Consider the following 15,860-nt stretch of genomic DNA (forward strand, 5'->3'; position numbering starts at 1 on the left):
CATATCCAACATAAATCCAAAATAAAGCAATTACTCCATCCTTGTTCGTCTATTAGCTGGATATGAAATACATTTTCGACACATTTTAGCTTTGCTTTTTTGCTGCCTCCTTTGAGAAAGGCACTATTTTTCCCCTCCTGAAAATGCTCTGGTTCCTTCTCCTCCCCTCCCCCTCCTTCACTCACTGCTCTTTACTGTTTACCTTTTTCAGCTACCGAGTGGCTCTGGTGCAGAGACTCTTTCTCTCTTTGTCTTTGTTGGTGTTCTGTATAATCTTCTAATCTAGAAAGTCTTACATTCGTGTGCCTTTTACATGTTTAGGCCGGGGCAATGCTCATAAAGACGTGTCCATAGTTGACACACGGGGTCTCAGAAAGAACATCGTGTACTACCACATCTAACAAGGGTATGTTTTTCTAAAAACGATACGTAAAGTATTTCTAGTGCCATCAAATTCCCCCCTGGCCACGAACCAAATGAAAGATTGTTATATGAGCGGCCGAAATAATTCAATTTGGAACGGACGTCAGAAATTTATGGGTTATCTACTATACAGTACTGTAGCTCATTGTTTCAGATTAGATAAGGTGTTGAGCGTTTTTCATAACTAAACATCACAGGATTCATGTCAGTTTCCAGTGTTTTATTTCATAACTACAGCGACTTGCCGCACTATAGGAGTGCAGTGTTAATATTGGAGTATGCAAAGCTAATGTAAGTGTTTGGCCATGCTTCTTCACTTGGTACATCGTGTACCGACCGAGGAGACCCTTTGATGAGTTTGCGTTCCCCCGCTGTGCCAGCTGATGCGTACATAGTGACGAAGAATGTACATGTATTGTTGCAACCACACCCACCCATACTACCCCTCACCGTCAAAAGTGGCTTTTCCTATCAAGTTGCATTAGATCACATGGCTGCGTCTTTCAGTCCCATTGTCCTGAGCCGATGTTCCCGATGTCGTGTTCCCGAGCCTCTTTGATCCCGGTCTGACTGGCAGCGTCACTGTCGCCTCCGTACTGTCACTGTGGGTCTTTTGTCTCGGCGTCAGACCTGAGACGACACATGTGCTTCATATTACTGCTGATAAACGCTGTGCGAGATTTAGCTGTAAAAGCGGGTGTAACTGCTGGCTCCTACATAGCTCTTCCCTTGTAAACCGCCATGACATAATTACGTTTTTTTTTTTTTTTTTTATACACAAAATACGTCAATCCAACCAACACAAATGTGGACAAACACATCTATGTAAACTCACTGCACGTACCAAGCATTTCCACCAAATAATTCCATTAGAAAATCTATTTCTTACATTCTCCACATTATCTTTGTCATCAGGATTTAATGATTATTTATCATATTGTGATAGTAAACTGATTTAATTAAAAAAAAAAAAAGTAATGACATAAAATGATAAATAAATAAGCAATGAAATGAATTAGTTCCTTTTGGCCCCAAACATAACACTTAAATACATTGGTCTTAATGAAAATGTGTGGAAACAGCTGATCCACTGTGTTCAGACCCTCTAATTTTGTGACGTTGAGTACTGTTTGTATCCGACCAGTCAGTGCCTGTAATTAACTGTTTGACTCACCGGCCTAGTGGACTGGAAGATATTCGTGGAAAAATATGTTCCGCCGTCCAAAATAATGATTTGTCTTTTAGTGTTGCGTAAACATTTGTTTCAGTACGTTTTCTGAATTCAAGCCTTAATATTGCTTAAAAAGTTTTGATCTGAAGTGGAGGCAGTGCTGGTTCTCCGCCATGTGATATTGTGAGAATTTAATTTATGTCTTATTGATACTCTACAAAGTTCTTCATTGACTCGAAAGCTGTTTGAAAAAAAAAAAGAAGAAAAGATTCAGAACTGAACTGGCAATACAAAACCTTGGAAACAAATGTAAAATGTCGATAATAGAATAACTATAAAATATTCCAGGCATGAAGACGATGAGTGACGTTTTGAAATAATGAAGGCTATCAGTCATTATCAGTCATTATCAGTCATTATCAGTCATTATCAGTCTCCTCGTCCTGCTGATGGCAGGTATTTATGCTGCCTGTAGATAAGTGTACAAGAATTTTACATATTTGATATAAGTGATAAAATAAGCTAGCTCATCTGCATATAGACGGCTTTTATTTTAAGAACTGACTAACATGCCTTAGTTGTTTGGTTTCGACTGGTATGAACTTCGGTTCTGATGTTGTATCATGATGTTTTAGTAAAGATATAGTAAAGAATAGTTTCATTAATGAAGGTAAAGCATCATGCTGATCACTGTTAGCTGGTTAGGTTTGGGTTGCAGACCTGTGAGGTGAACTTTACTCTACTGTACAGTGGTATGAGCTTCCACCTGGTGACTTGGCCTGCTTGGTTCTCCAGGATCGCTTCCAAATAAAGGTGTGCCTGTTCCTTCTCGCTGCATCCTAGAGAAAGGATCCTGTGTACACGCAAAGAAGGATTTATGTGCGTCACAGCGCTGGTGTGGAAAGATCCTCATAGGTCATAGTCGAGAAGAAAGATCTAGAAAGATCTTAAACTGATCTAGATCATTAAAGCACGCAGCCCGTATAAAAGGAAGTGTATTCAAGTGATTGAATCGTTTGGCATCAAGGAGAACAGGAAATGGGATGAAACGGTGACCTGCTGCCAGGAACTACTGGGTGTGTGGGTTATTGCGTGAGTTATCATGGCATTTGAACAAGAATAATAAGAAAGCCACTGATCATCTTCTTGAGAAGGAAGTTTGATGTAAGTTAATCATGACACAGTTGATCAGTTGTTCTGGCAAAGCCTCAGTATTTCAATCTGCATGTGTCTAGTTACGACCTGCAATTATTTTAGATGGGCTCCATCCTTAAAGTAAAGACAGTAAATCAAATCAGTGGCAAACATGATCTGATTTCATGTGAGTACACTAAACGTTCACATTTAAAGACTACATGGTAGACCTACAACGAGATGACTTAATGTGGAGCTCACTTTAAACTAAATCACCTTAAGCTATTTGTTGATCTTAAATTTGAGAAAATGCCAGTGAAATTCTACTTTCATCTCAACACACTTTTCCTCCATGTACACAGCGATATAAACAACCTCAGACGTTCTATTTAGACGACTCTGTTTTGCCTGGTTACAAACACAACATTAACTGTCGGCTCGTCCATATCTGTTTAATGTTTGACTGTATTTCCTTGTTTTGAAGTTATCATAAAACAGAAAGTGGATTTCCGTGGTGTGGCTCAGCAGTGCCCCCCTGGACATGGACAAAACGAATCAAAAGGATCTTGTATCTGCTCAGTGTCTTTGTTATGAACCGTCTTTTATTTTAAATGCTCTAATATCATTAATCCTGGGTTGCACATGCATTTGAGTTTGAGCTGGCCCTTTCCACTTCCTGGAAAGGTCCAACATGTTAAGCGCTGAAGCTTTTCCTCAATTCTAGACACGAGAGAGGATTAAAAAAAAGAAGTGAGATGTTTTTACCGCTGAGCCCAAAGACTGGACCAAGAAAACATGACATTTTGTTCCTTTATCTGAAAGTAAGTCCAGGTCATAGGCTGCTTCTTCTTCTTCTAAAGGGATGAAACATATTCATGTGCCTTTACTCCACCTATACAGCAACGAGAGAGCATCAAAGCTGTTAGGGAAATGAGCCCTTTACTTTATTCAGTGCTCACGATACCTTCAGGGTCATTCAGAGCTGAAGAGGAGAGCGACGCATACAACAGTAACAATTCTTAAGTATCTCTCCAGCAGCAACGTAGCACACGTGAACTTTACCTTAACAACACTCAATGTCTTTTGGTGAGGTTTCCTCTAGCAGCCTCTCTTTAAAACCAGGCCTCTTTGATAATCTGATCGTCTTCTTACTACACAGTCTCTAAGTGAAGTGTATTCATGGAACACACTTAAAAACAACCAACGTTGACTGGTGCTTTACAGAGTCATGACATTATGAGCAGTCAAGTAAAAATAGAGGAATGATCAATGAAGGAAATTAGTGAATATCCTAAAGGACAGAATATGGAGAAGATGAAGATTATAAACAGTAATGCACAAAAAAATAGATGAAAAAACTGCAGTTTTGTGTACACAACAGAAAATTCTCCATCACATTTTATCTGTGCGCATGGGGGATTTTAGCCTCTGGTGCAAGTCCATGCGATGCTTTGGAAACAAACAGTATTTCTCTGGTAACCGCTGAACAGAGACCATGAAGGGGGGGATACATAAGTGGTGCCGGTGGAGTCCGGTTGACGACGAGCCGTTAACCAGTTCATCCACTATGTCCGAGCTGCCATGAGGAGGGACCAGCGGGGGGGATTATGGGGGATCAGCAGGCTTTAGAACAAACTGCTGCTCTACATTATTTCATGCCTCGTCGTGGAGGGGAGAGGGGTTGCGTCGTCTCTCATGTGAGCTCACAAGCGCAGGCTGTCCTCTCAAGGCCGGGCTCTGAGGCTCTGCCCTGCCTCCGCCTCCGAACGACTGACGACACGGTTTTGTCTGCCTGGCAGATGTGCTGGCCTACTTTTCGTGGCGAGCCCTGGCCTATCTCCCTGCCCCACAATCCATTTCTGCCCACGTGGATCCTGGATTCTCCCTTTTCTGTCTGTTTTCTTCTTTTCAGAGGAGCTGAGCATTAGTTGTGCGGCTGCAGGAAGGAGTTGCTCTCCTCCACGGAAATAAATGTGAACTATCGGCGCATGTGTTTAACTCTCCGAGCCCTAGTTTAAAAGGTGAACTCGAACTAACTCGGCGCATCGTCGCGCAGTTATCGGTTTTTCTTTTTTTTTTCCACCTCGCGTCATATGTCGAGGGCAGTTTGAGCTTCGGTGGAAAAACATCACAAGACTCTCTTTTAGAGCCGAGGCCGGACAGATGTAGCATTCACCCTGCTGTTAAATTTTTAATCAGCTCCAAAACAACATACATGGCCCGGGACGTTTTATCATTTAAGACAATTAAGGACAGTAATGACTTAGCCTATCACGTGTTGTTGGGTTTAAACCAGTGTGTGTGTGTGTGTGTGAGAGAGAGTTCGTATAATGAAGAAGAACAACAAGCTGGTCTAAGATTGAGGCCAGGGGACGAAGAGGCAGCAGCTAATCTGCTCTGGCTCAGGTGTTCTAGTTCATGACACGGTACGGCCACGCTGAGTTTGTATCAGAGGGCGGAAAAACCTCCCGATGTCAAGTCAGTTTATCGTCGAACGAGCGAACGATTACAATCGCAAAGTCATGCTCTGAATGCATCCAGGAAAACATCCTGTGAGAGGATATCAGAGCGCACTTTGCATGTCATGCAGCTGGGGCTAATATTTGACTCGCTGCTGGCAGATTAATCAATCCTCCACCTGTTGTTTCCTGTGTCGGCTCAGTGGGTTAGTACAGCGCAGTGGATTTGGTGGCGTGTTATCCCGTCCCCTGATTCTGAATAGCGCTAAAGCCAACAGGAAATATCGGGGGGATTTGGCTCCTCGGAACCAGCGCAGACAGCGCAGTCAGGACGTAGCCGGTGTCCATGTGCGCATCTGTCCACAGCTGATTATGCTACGAAACGACTGAGTCTTCAGAGGGGGGGATGCAAAAGATAGAAAGGCTTCCTGCTAATCCCCAGGTGGTTCTGAAGTGGGACAGGAAGACGCAGAAGAGAAGAGAGTATTTGAAGCTGCTGACTCATTAATCTTGCCTGAAGCTCCTCCTCTGCTGTCTTGGCATTGACTCGCTACCTGTATATAACATAAATGTCACACTTAAACATGTATGTTTCAGTAGCCTTTCTCCATTTGTGGGCCGTGCCTTCTCCTTCCAGCGGTTGCATAATTATTTGTATTAAAAAGTAGGTCACGGAGCAGCTCCTCGCTGATCGGCCCTTACAACTTTTGGTTTTTCTTTGGAAGGAATGTCAACACTCAGGTCTTTCCTTTTAGTCCAGGAGAGAATCTCGCTTCACTTTTTTTTTTTTTTTTTTTTTTTTATTAACAGCTACATTTATGTTTACCACAGCTCAGTAAATAGAGGGCAACTTTTTAATCATTGTATTTGAATATTTATCTTTTAGAATATGGGGCTTTGTGACTTGGCAGATTCCAGTTAAATATTAGTTCAGTGAGTCACATGGCAGACGTCCGTCAGATTAGCATCATCATCCAGGACGTTTATACAGGGAGGTTTACTCTGTGACGTGGTCCCCTACACCTGCACTGTGGTATGTGATGTGTTTGTCGGCCACGTCATTTGCTATTTACACAAGTCTTCTCTTATCTGAGTGATTGAGGCTCTTTAAAAATGATCACCACAGGAAAGGAACATAAAGTGGCCCCTTAAATAATTTAGGCTTTTTTTTTGCCTGTTAAATATTAATTACATCAGCTGCATATACACGTTTACATATTAAATATTTCGTTCATATAATTCACTCTGAGCCTACGCTGTGAAGCTTGGCACTGAAACAGACGCACTTAGTTTCAGGGAGTTTGCCTGAACTAAGACCCTCACACAAAACAGCCTCTAGTAGCATTTAGACCATGTCAGACATTTGTAAAGGAATCCTGCAACTTGTCCGTCCTGTGTAGAGACGCCAGGCTTTGAGTAAACACATCATGCAAACAGTCAAGCGATCCAAGAACAACATTTAGTTTAGTAATATTTATGCCCATTATTTTCACATGCACGCCACCGTATCCGCTTCTTATAAATGGAGTGGGTGGTGTGTGTGGTGTTTCTCTGTGTGGTGTTTCTCTGTTCTTACTTGTACAGTGCTTTTTACCAGGTTAATTATTTAGATTTTCCTGAGCTGTTGCTCTGTCTCTGACACTCCCAGTTTTCTTTCCAACTTCTCCCATGTTCTTGGGATTTCTTCTTCTTGTTTGGAAAATGGAAAAGCATTTTTGAATCATTGTCAAAGCTCGTACTGTTGGCAGTTGAAGGAAGTGAAAGGAAATGTAAGAGGTGCATTTGTCGCTCTGTCGAATCAATGTTTTAATGGTGTTTGACCTGGTTTTGCAGTGTTGCTCTAGTTCCTTGACTTGTGCAAATTTTGTACTCGGGAGCGTACGTGGTTGTGATCTTTGGGTGTTGCCTGACGTGGCTTAGCCTGTGGCGGGCAAGTAGTGGACCTGTCTTGACTGAACACGTACAGTCGGTTGAGCGATCCTCCTGTTTAGTTGCCATGTGATTGTCAGCAATCAGTGGAGTTTTAGTGTGGAAAAATGGGTCTAGTGTCCGAGTTAAAAAATGGATACCGAAATAAAACCATGAATCAGCCAGAAGAATTTCACGTTGCTGGCGCTCTGTTAAGTAACCTCATGACACGTCCGGCTAACTATGTGGAAGACGTCCTTGCTGTACATCCATTTTTGTTTGAGGTTAAGAGCGGACACAGCAGACATTTGAAACCCAACACAGTTGAAAGCTATTGGACCCAAGTTTAGCCAGGAGACTCAATTTAGCTTGGCGGTACAGTAGGGTTCTTACGTCTTAGCTTTCCTCGCTGGCTTTGAGCCTTTTTTTTGGCCCTTTCGGGGAACGTGTTTATTATGAGGTGTTAACGCATATACGAGCACGCACATATTTCATTGAGACAACAGTGGTGTCACATGTCGGTGTCACAGGCAATTGCTGATCAGAGGAGGGGTGAAGCTCTTTGTCCTGGAAATCGCACTTATTCTCGACATTCAGACTGAGATAGTCCATCAGGGAACAAGCAGGGATATTAATTCCTCTGCATAGCCTACAGCAACACAACATGTTGTGTTCGGTAGAGGCTCAAGAGGAAATGAATTTATTAAAAGTAGTTCCAGTTGTAGGATTAACACCTTACAGGCCGAAAAGAGTTCTTACTCGTTCACAAATCTGATGACGCTTCCCAGGCATTTTTTTTTCAAAGGGTCCCCTTACGTAACCGGATGTTCTTGTCATTCAGGCCCCTCAAAAGCTAATGAACAGAATGCAGATGGCGAGGCTCTCTGAGTGACAGCGCGCTGACTTGCACAGATGGTCGCCTCTTTGCGATTGTGAGTACGTGGGCTCCCTGCTCATCTGCCTCCTCCTGACAGCCGGGATGACAGGGTGCTAATATGAGTGTCCATGTGTCCCGCTCGGTCCTGACACTGATACTCCACCGCTCGAGAGGAACCGCGAAAGGTGCTTGGGGCCCTGAGCTGTGTCTTTTTGGGTCTTTTGATGCGACACCACCTGACGTAAGGTGTTGTTGCGTTCAAAGTTCAAAGGCCTCCTGGTTTTCCTACCGAAGGCCAATGTGTGAAGAAATCTTTGTTCGATTCTGGGGCCTTTCAGCGTAATTCAATCTGTGTGTAACAAGTTTAACGAGTAGCTCCAAAGTAGCCCTTTTAACCAACTAATTGAATTGAATTTAAATATATACTGACTTGCCGCTTCGTTAGGTACATTAGGGAAATAGAAATGCATTCCACAGTAGTCCTAGTCTAAATCTTAGCTCCGTTAAGGTTTTGGTATTCAGCACTAGCTTGTTGTACAGTTGAATTATCACCGTTCTGTCACAGTTTCTTTATAAACCGAACATTACAACAGTCACGAAGGGAGATTTAGTGCAGGACTCTTGTCTTAGAATGCGTTTCCAGTCCCTAGCGTGCCCATAATAACCTGGTAAGAGCGTGCAATGTGTGGCTTTGTTGGCATCATAGCTGAGGGAACATGTTTAGACAGACCTCTTACTCCATTCTTCATCTTATTTCAGCTCCTGCGATGAGATAACAAACCATGTTAACATTCCCCGTCTTGGTCCGCTCTTTCTTTATCTATCCATTGCCATGCCTGCCTGCAAGTTTGCTGACTTTTATTATTTTTTAACCTTCCCATCCCTGTTTGCACTCATTTATTCAATCTGTGCTGCTGCTGAGCTCTGACATTCACATAATGAAAGTTCATTTATTTTCCAAGGAGAGTACACTCGGCCCATTATTAAAAATCACATAAATAGCAGCGTTTCTTGTGCTTTTACGGCCTCCCGCTTGTCAGGAAGAAATGACGTGGGTTAATCTGTGCTCCGGGCTCACTCCATGTAAAGGGCCGCTATGTTTTGTAAATTGTGGGAACCATTGGAAGTTGTTGAAAATAAATTAGAGGACGCCAAACCAGAAATTGGCTATTTGAGTTGTGGAGGCTGAATGGAGCCTCAGATCAGAGCTCTATGTTTACCTTGACTCACTAAAAGAATTACAGTAATACCTTTAGCACCACTAAAACTTTCGAGCCGAAATGTGTGTTGGGGGGGACAAACAGGAGGGGGGGTTGAGCGTACCGAGTCAAAGATTGCAGCTTTCCTTGAGCAGCTTGTAAGAATGCGCGTAACGAGTGGAACTTTCTGTTTTTGCAGATTATTTACACGTGTTCTTTCACATTCTGTCTGTCCCTGTAGACATAATTTGGGTTCTTACTTTGGTTTCTGTTTTTTAACTCATTTGTAACTCATTGCGAAGGATGTGGTGTAGACCAGTAGCAATGTTTGAACAGCTAGGCACCTATTGCTCGTATCAAATCTTCGTTCAGCTTTTGTTCATAGCAATAGATAGAGGCTGAGCTGTGGTTTGTAGTAATATTGAATTGTATTGTGATGCACTGACACATGTTCCTATTATTCTGATAACCCTATTTCAATGGACAAGGCAAAATATCAGAAACATTTGTGTGTTTAAATAAATGCAGTTTAACCACTTCCTCTAAAATGATTACACCACCTTTATCATGTTGTTTTAACATATGTTGCACATTACATCCTTCATGAAGCTAAGATTTGGTGCAGAATGCATTTGTTTTTGAGTGTATGTCAGTGTACATAAAGCTGCATTTCCTCTGTCTGCGTTCCAGGTACCCCAGTCAACATGTGTATTGTTCAGAGCGTAGCTTGTCTGGCCGAGGTCAGTCTGTCCAGGACAAAGACCCGGACAGCGGCGAGCAGGAGCAGGACTCCACTCAAAACACGGTACGTGGAAGCTTCCGGAGGATTTTAACGAAAAGCTGCATTGTCTACGCGCGGTACTTTGTTAACGCCAACGCGGCCGCAACTTAAAATAAGTTAAATATTCAGTGTGGCCGACGCTGCTGGCTCAGCTGTGAAACGCTGAGTAGTATTATTAGACTTAAGGGTGAAATGTATGAGCGAGCAGAACTCCACACGAGTGGTGGTGGTGGGGAAGCTGGGTCGTGTACTTTAGTGACCCACTAACCCCGGGTGAAATGTAGGAGGCATGGAGACAGAAGGTGTAGCTGCAGAGAGCTGTAAATGAATGGTCAGGGAGGTCCTGGATTAGAGAGGCCACCCCGAGCATGGTAGCATGTTAAGGGTGTTACGTAAGTGTTTGTAACTCCTACCAAGGTTGGAGTAATTAAAAAGGGAAACAGCATGTCACCTTGCTGCACTTTCTTTAGCTTATACAGTTTATGAAAAAAAAGAGTTTAATACCCACTTTAAGGTAAATATCAGCTCAGTTACACACTGTCAGGAGGATATATTTTCTTATACTTCAGGGTCTACAAAGCTTATGTATCTTTGTTGTCTTCTCTGTAGCCTCAGCGGCTGAATTTTCTTAAGTCGTCTTAAGTTCTTAAGTCCGTGGCCGTCGTTCGTCCATTCACCACGGAGAGAAGAACGGCCTCGTTGGCCGGATTCCGGGTTCTGGCCCGAGCGTTGGAGCGCCTCAGTTCTTGTGCGCACACGCTCAACGTTGCGTGTTTATGTGTGAATATGTGGGAGAATGATAATTTGGGGAAGTGAGTGTGTTTTGGTATGCGTTTGTGAGCGCAGAAGAAGGGGAATCATTGTTTGAAGTCCAGCAGCGACCAAGCCTGCCAGGGCAGTCGAGCAGACCTGGCAGTCTGTCACTGGCCTTATAACGTAGTCTTTGTCCTGCAACAAAAGGCTTTTTCACTTCTCGGGATGGGGGAAAAAAAATAAAAAAAATCAACGTTTAACATAAACATCAGCCATGAATAATACATTTTAGAGAATCTGAATTGTTGTGCCTCAGTAGTTGTGACTTTTCTTATACTTTAACAGCTTTGCTGTGATGTAAAGTTCTTACTGAAGGTGATGGCGTGATTATATTTTTTTTGCCCCCCCCCCAGGTGGTGGAAGAATGGACGACACACACATCATACGATATGGGATTAGAGACAGAGAGAGCAGCGCTGGAGAAGCTAGCAAAACACAACCTACACTATGAACAGGTAACCTGTGAGTTTATCAAAGGCGTCTAGACTATGACTGGAACTAAGGTTAAGTGTTTATTATCAAAGCCTTCGCAATTACGAAGGACTGTCAATTAACTGTCAGTTAAAAATGTGACGATGCACAAATAAACTGGGGATGTAAGAAAGGAAATGAGGCTAAACGCCTTCATAAGGTGGATATGATGCACGAACTTCCGTCACTTAACTCAGCTGAAGTGGAACAGGAACATTTACCGATTTATCAGTCACATTACATTTGTGTTTCTCTCCCCAGACTGTGAATCCACAGGAGGCTGAGGTGGAAGAGACAAAGCCAGACTCCGAGTCTGATACTGTACCTGTAGCTCCTGAGCCAGAAGCTACCCCCGACCCCCAGGATGACTTGGACCTGCAGACCCGCACCCAGGACCAAGACCCCGAAGCCCCAGGGTCCCCAACTCCGGAAAGAGTTCCGGCACAGGGCCAAGCGTCCACAGATGCTCCGGCCCCAGTAGACGCCTCGACTGATGCCCAAGCTGCAAACCCCGGCCCGGACCCGAACCCGAACCCAGCCACATCCCCTGATGAAGCTGAAAACACACCTACCTCACAGAGCGCTGGCACGACCCACACAGGGTAAGCTCAGATTCACTTCATCATTCCAGAGACCTGATCTCTGGCATTAGAAGTTGGCTATAACCACAGAGAAGTCACATTGGAGAAGTGAAACCGTAATCCTAGACGGCTAAGAAAACAGGCTGCTTGTTCCTCTCATGATGGTTAAAGCCAATTTCAGCCCCGTTGAAGTGGTGATTTAACAAACTGATTAACTGTTTGCTGTGTCAGACATTGTACCTTTTTCTTTGATATTTTTCGTTGGTTAACTTTTGTTCCCCTCAGTTGTCTGTTTTTATTTCGATTATTTTGTTTTCTAATTCATGAAACGACTGGTCACAACCTAAAAGAGACGCTTCAAGAGGAGGTGGCGCCTCGGACGTTTCGTGGTCGCGTATCGTTCGCCTGCTGGCCTAGAATTATGATTTCACGTGAGGCCGCTCATGCACAGCGACGTGAATTTAGCCGCCGTGAACTATGAGGAGAACTTGTCTGTGTGGACATGAACCTTGGACAAAGATTAGGCAAGACGTCTTCTGGATTGAGACTTTGAGACAAACGCGTCCATCCCATGGACATTTCAGTCACCAAGTCAAGACCAAGTCAAGACGTGCACGTCAACTGCCCCACCTGCAAGCATCCTATCTACCCCTGCCCATCCGTTTCCTCTCCGTCTTTTCTCTCTTCATCTTGCCTTCTCTCTCTCCTGCTCTGTGTCATTTATCTCCTCCTGCTCCTCCTCCTTGTCCCCATCCCCTCCTCTCTCCTCCCCCCTCCCCCTCCCTCCCATCCTGTCTCTACCCTCCCCCAGTGTAAGGAGGTGTGGTAAATGCCATGTCCTTTCTTTCCCTCAGTGCAGTGTGGGTTGCCAGTGCAGGAGATGAACTCCCAGTAGACAGCTTTGTCTTTGCTGAGCACTCTGATTCACAGTGCAGGGTCATTCCCCCCGAACTGGCAACCTGTGAGCCCCCCCCTTTTGGCAGCCCTCTCCTCAGGTGAGTTCCTAACCGCTGGAAGCCAATCAAAGCACAGAGACAGGTAATCAAGTCACAAGCTACACCTCTCTGCTGTGCGCAACCGTCGACCGCTGGCCTTGCTCTCCACTTACTTCTGCTTTTTTTAATTTTTAATTTCCCTTTTCCATTTTTTTTGCCTGCTCCAACAAAGGGTTGTCAAAAACACTCTCAATTCAACTGAATATTCGTCACCTGTTTTGCGCCGCGTTAAACACTGCAGTGCACTTATTTGCCTGCTTCCTCCTCCTTTATCCTTCTTCCTCCCTCTCTCCTCCCCGTCCACCTCGTTGGCCCCGTGTCTGTGATGCAGTGCGGATGAAGCTGGGACGGACGACCAGCGGCCAGACCAGACTCACACCAGTTCTGGGCCTGAAGCAGAAGCTCAGTCCACTCCAGGGCTTTTAGATCAGGAGCCACAGCAGCAGCAGCAGCAGCAGCAGCAGCAGCAGCAGGACCTGGAAGATGGGCTGTTGGATTTGGACCGGGAAGGCAACGCCTCCCAGCACCACCGCCAGGAACAGCAGGTCAGTGGCTTGCAGTTCCCCGAGTATCTCTGCAATGTATCGAATCATTTTAAATTCACTATGGGAGGAAGGTTTTCAGTGAATTTAAAGAAAAGTTAATTTTTTTTGGCTAATACCGTTGCAAAAAAAGTAAAAAGACACTGTAACAAAAGCAGAAACCTGACATTAAAGATAAAGTTTAGGCGTTGCTAGAGACATTAAAGAGCTGCAGGTGTCATGATAAAGAATGTGATTGTTGCAGAGGGTCAGGGAAAAAAATTGAAGGCTGCCATAGACAAAACCCTTCACTGGGATGAATCTGATCATCACAGCAGAACGTCTTCATCACTGCCGGCCAGATGACCATGAACGCTATGAATATTCAGTGTGCACATCTGTTCTCGCAAAGGCCGGCCTTTGAATGTTTCATACTGCAGATGCTTAGTCAACTTGCTTTCCGTCCCTTTTTCATGGTCGGAGGACGAGTGCACGCGGGGGAAACGCTAGTCCCGGTGACGTTGCGTTTATTGCGTATTTGCACATTGTTTCGTTGATTTGGAGCCGAGATCTGATGACTAATCTGTACGTGGCCGGACGTACGTGGCCGGGGTGTTTACATAAGAGCCTGCCTGAGTCGGTGGATTTTTTAGGATCAGACTCGCTTGCGAGGTCCAAAAGGGCGCTTATGCAATCCATCAAAAAATTACTCGCAGCTCAATGCATCTCAGTGCCTAAGTGGCTGGGGGGCTAGCTGACTGCCGTGGACTCCGTATAGGAGTCTCTTGTTCGCCCGCGCACTATGAACGCGCGTTAACAGCGATGTGCATGTAACCCTGTTAGTCACAGTCGCTGCAGCAATTTGAGATTCAATACTTTCCGCACTCCTCCACACAGAGACGGGTGGGTGCAAGAGAGATGCTGATGAAGACGGCCAAATGAGGCTCAATGTTTTCTGGTCTTATCAGCCTCGTGCTACACATATGCACTTGTTTTGTTTCTGCTGTCCAGAAGGTCACATCCACATGTGACTTTAGTCATTTAGTCATAAGATGACTAAACAATGTCCGGACTATCTCTGACCCCTAGAGTATAAACCTTTGGCTTTAATATCCTTTGTTATTGCCAAGTAACAACCTGAATGCGCATACAACCCGGACCACATACTCTGATCACAGCACCATGCGCATACTACCCCCCCCCCCCCCCTTTTCCTTTTGTCGATTTGTGGAAATTTCGTTCTTTGCCAACGTTCCGGGTCGACTTACCTTCCCAGGTCCACGCTTTGAGATAAAGTCTGATTACCTCAGCAGCCCATATTAGGAACGTGACTGCGTTTTGACGTCACACCTGGACCTGTGTGTTTCAGACGGGGGAGGCTAATACCGGGAGGGAGACCGATCCCTCGGTGCCCAGCAAAGAGGACATCCCTACCTTTGATGAGTGGAAGAAGCAAGTCATGGAGGTGGAGAAGGAGAAAAGTGAGTGCATACATTATTAAAACATGAAAATGCGCGAAGCTACACTGCAACATCGAGAACATTTAATATCCCATTGAGCTCCGTTTTAAACTGGATAACTGATAACTTTGATGATGTTAATTTATCTTGATGGTACAGGTGTAATTTTGTGTACAAAGTCTTGCCAGCTGTTTTTGTACCGTGTCTGCGTTTGCATTTTCTCTGTTTCTTCCTTCCTCATGTTCTATTCCTGTCTGTGGTGTTCTTCATCTCTGCCTTTCCTCTCTTCTCTCTGTAGCTTTGCACGCCACGTGCAGTGGTCAGTGGAGCGTGTGTTTCTGCGTGTTGCATAACCTCGCTCGTTGTTCCTCTCAGGCAGTGCCCTGTTTTTTTTTTTTCCAGGGGCTCTAGTGTGGTTAATGTTACACCTCTGCCTCTGTCCAGGTCAGTCTCTCCACACCTCCACCAGTGGCAGTCCCCATCCGGTGAAGAAGGTCCAGAAAAACTTTAAGAATAACTACGCCTCTGTGGAATGTGGTGCCAAGATACTCTCTGCCAACAACGAGGCCAAGGTTAAACACACACTAACAAGCGTACCGACGTCACGCTGTCATATTGTATGAGCAGATTGATGAAATTTGCTGTGAAAGCTCTTTCGCGTGTAAGCTGAGACTTTCAGCCGAAGCAAGAGCAAGATATTTAGTCGCGCATTCGCCTGTTTTCAGCGTTTATCTGGCAAACATAGGCTTTATTTAGTTGGTGCTAATTCACCGTTGGTCTTTTCAGAGCACTTCAGCTATCCTCATGGAGAATATGGATCTTTACATGCTGAATCCCTGCAGCAACAAGATCTGGTAGGTGCTCGTATAAAGTCGACCTGTAACAGAACCTTTTTGTTGAGTGCATAAACTAATAAACTTTGTGTATTTACCCCTCCCCAGGTTTGTAATAGAGCTCTGTGAGCCTATTCAAGTGAAACAGTTGGACATCGCAAACTTTGAGCTCTTCTCATCCACACCTAAAGACTTCCTAGTATCCATCAGTGACAGGTATGCTCTCTTTGTTCC

The 15,860-nt window shown here is 44.5% G+C and overlaps 1 protein-coding gene across 5 annotated transcripts in view; it reads left to right on the forward strand.

The window, feature by feature from the left end:
• The window catches only part of suco (SUN domain containing ossification factor), a 35,789-nt gene that overhangs the window by 5,759 nt on the left and 14,170 nt on the right, over nucleotides 1-15,860 (forward strand). For 4 of the 5 annotated variants that reach the window (XM_047588345.1, XM_047588346.1, XM_047588347.1 and 1 more), the window contains exons 2-10: nucleotides 9,862-9,976; nucleotides 11,119-11,220; nucleotides 11,498-11,838; nucleotides 12,672-12,812; nucleotides 13,144-13,357; nucleotides 14,703-14,814; nucleotides 15,238-15,365; nucleotides 15,580-15,647; nucleotides 15,735-15,842. In XM_047588345.1, coding sequence (XP_047444301.1) covers nucleotides 9,862-9,976; nucleotides 11,119-11,220; nucleotides 11,498-11,838; nucleotides 12,672-12,812; nucleotides 13,144-13,357; nucleotides 14,703-14,814; nucleotides 15,238-15,365; nucleotides 15,580-15,647; nucleotides 15,735-15,842 — 1,329 coding nt within the window. The remainder of the gene's footprint in view (nucleotides 1-9,861; nucleotides 9,977-11,118; nucleotides 11,221-11,497; nucleotides 11,839-12,671; nucleotides 12,813-13,143; nucleotides 13,358-14,702; nucleotides 14,815-15,237; nucleotides 15,366-15,579; nucleotides 15,648-15,734; nucleotides 15,843-15,860) is intronic. The other variant, XM_047588348.1, reaches the window with a different exon arrangement.

Source organism: Mugil cephalus, chromosome 6, assembly GCF_022458985.1.
Source record: "Mugil cephalus isolate CIBA_MC_2020 chromosome 6, CIBA_Mcephalus_1.1, whole genome shotgun sequence".
In the NCBI taxonomy this organism is placed as follows: Eukaryota; Metazoa; Chordata; class Actinopteri; order Mugiliformes; family Mugilidae; genus Mugil; species Mugil cephalus.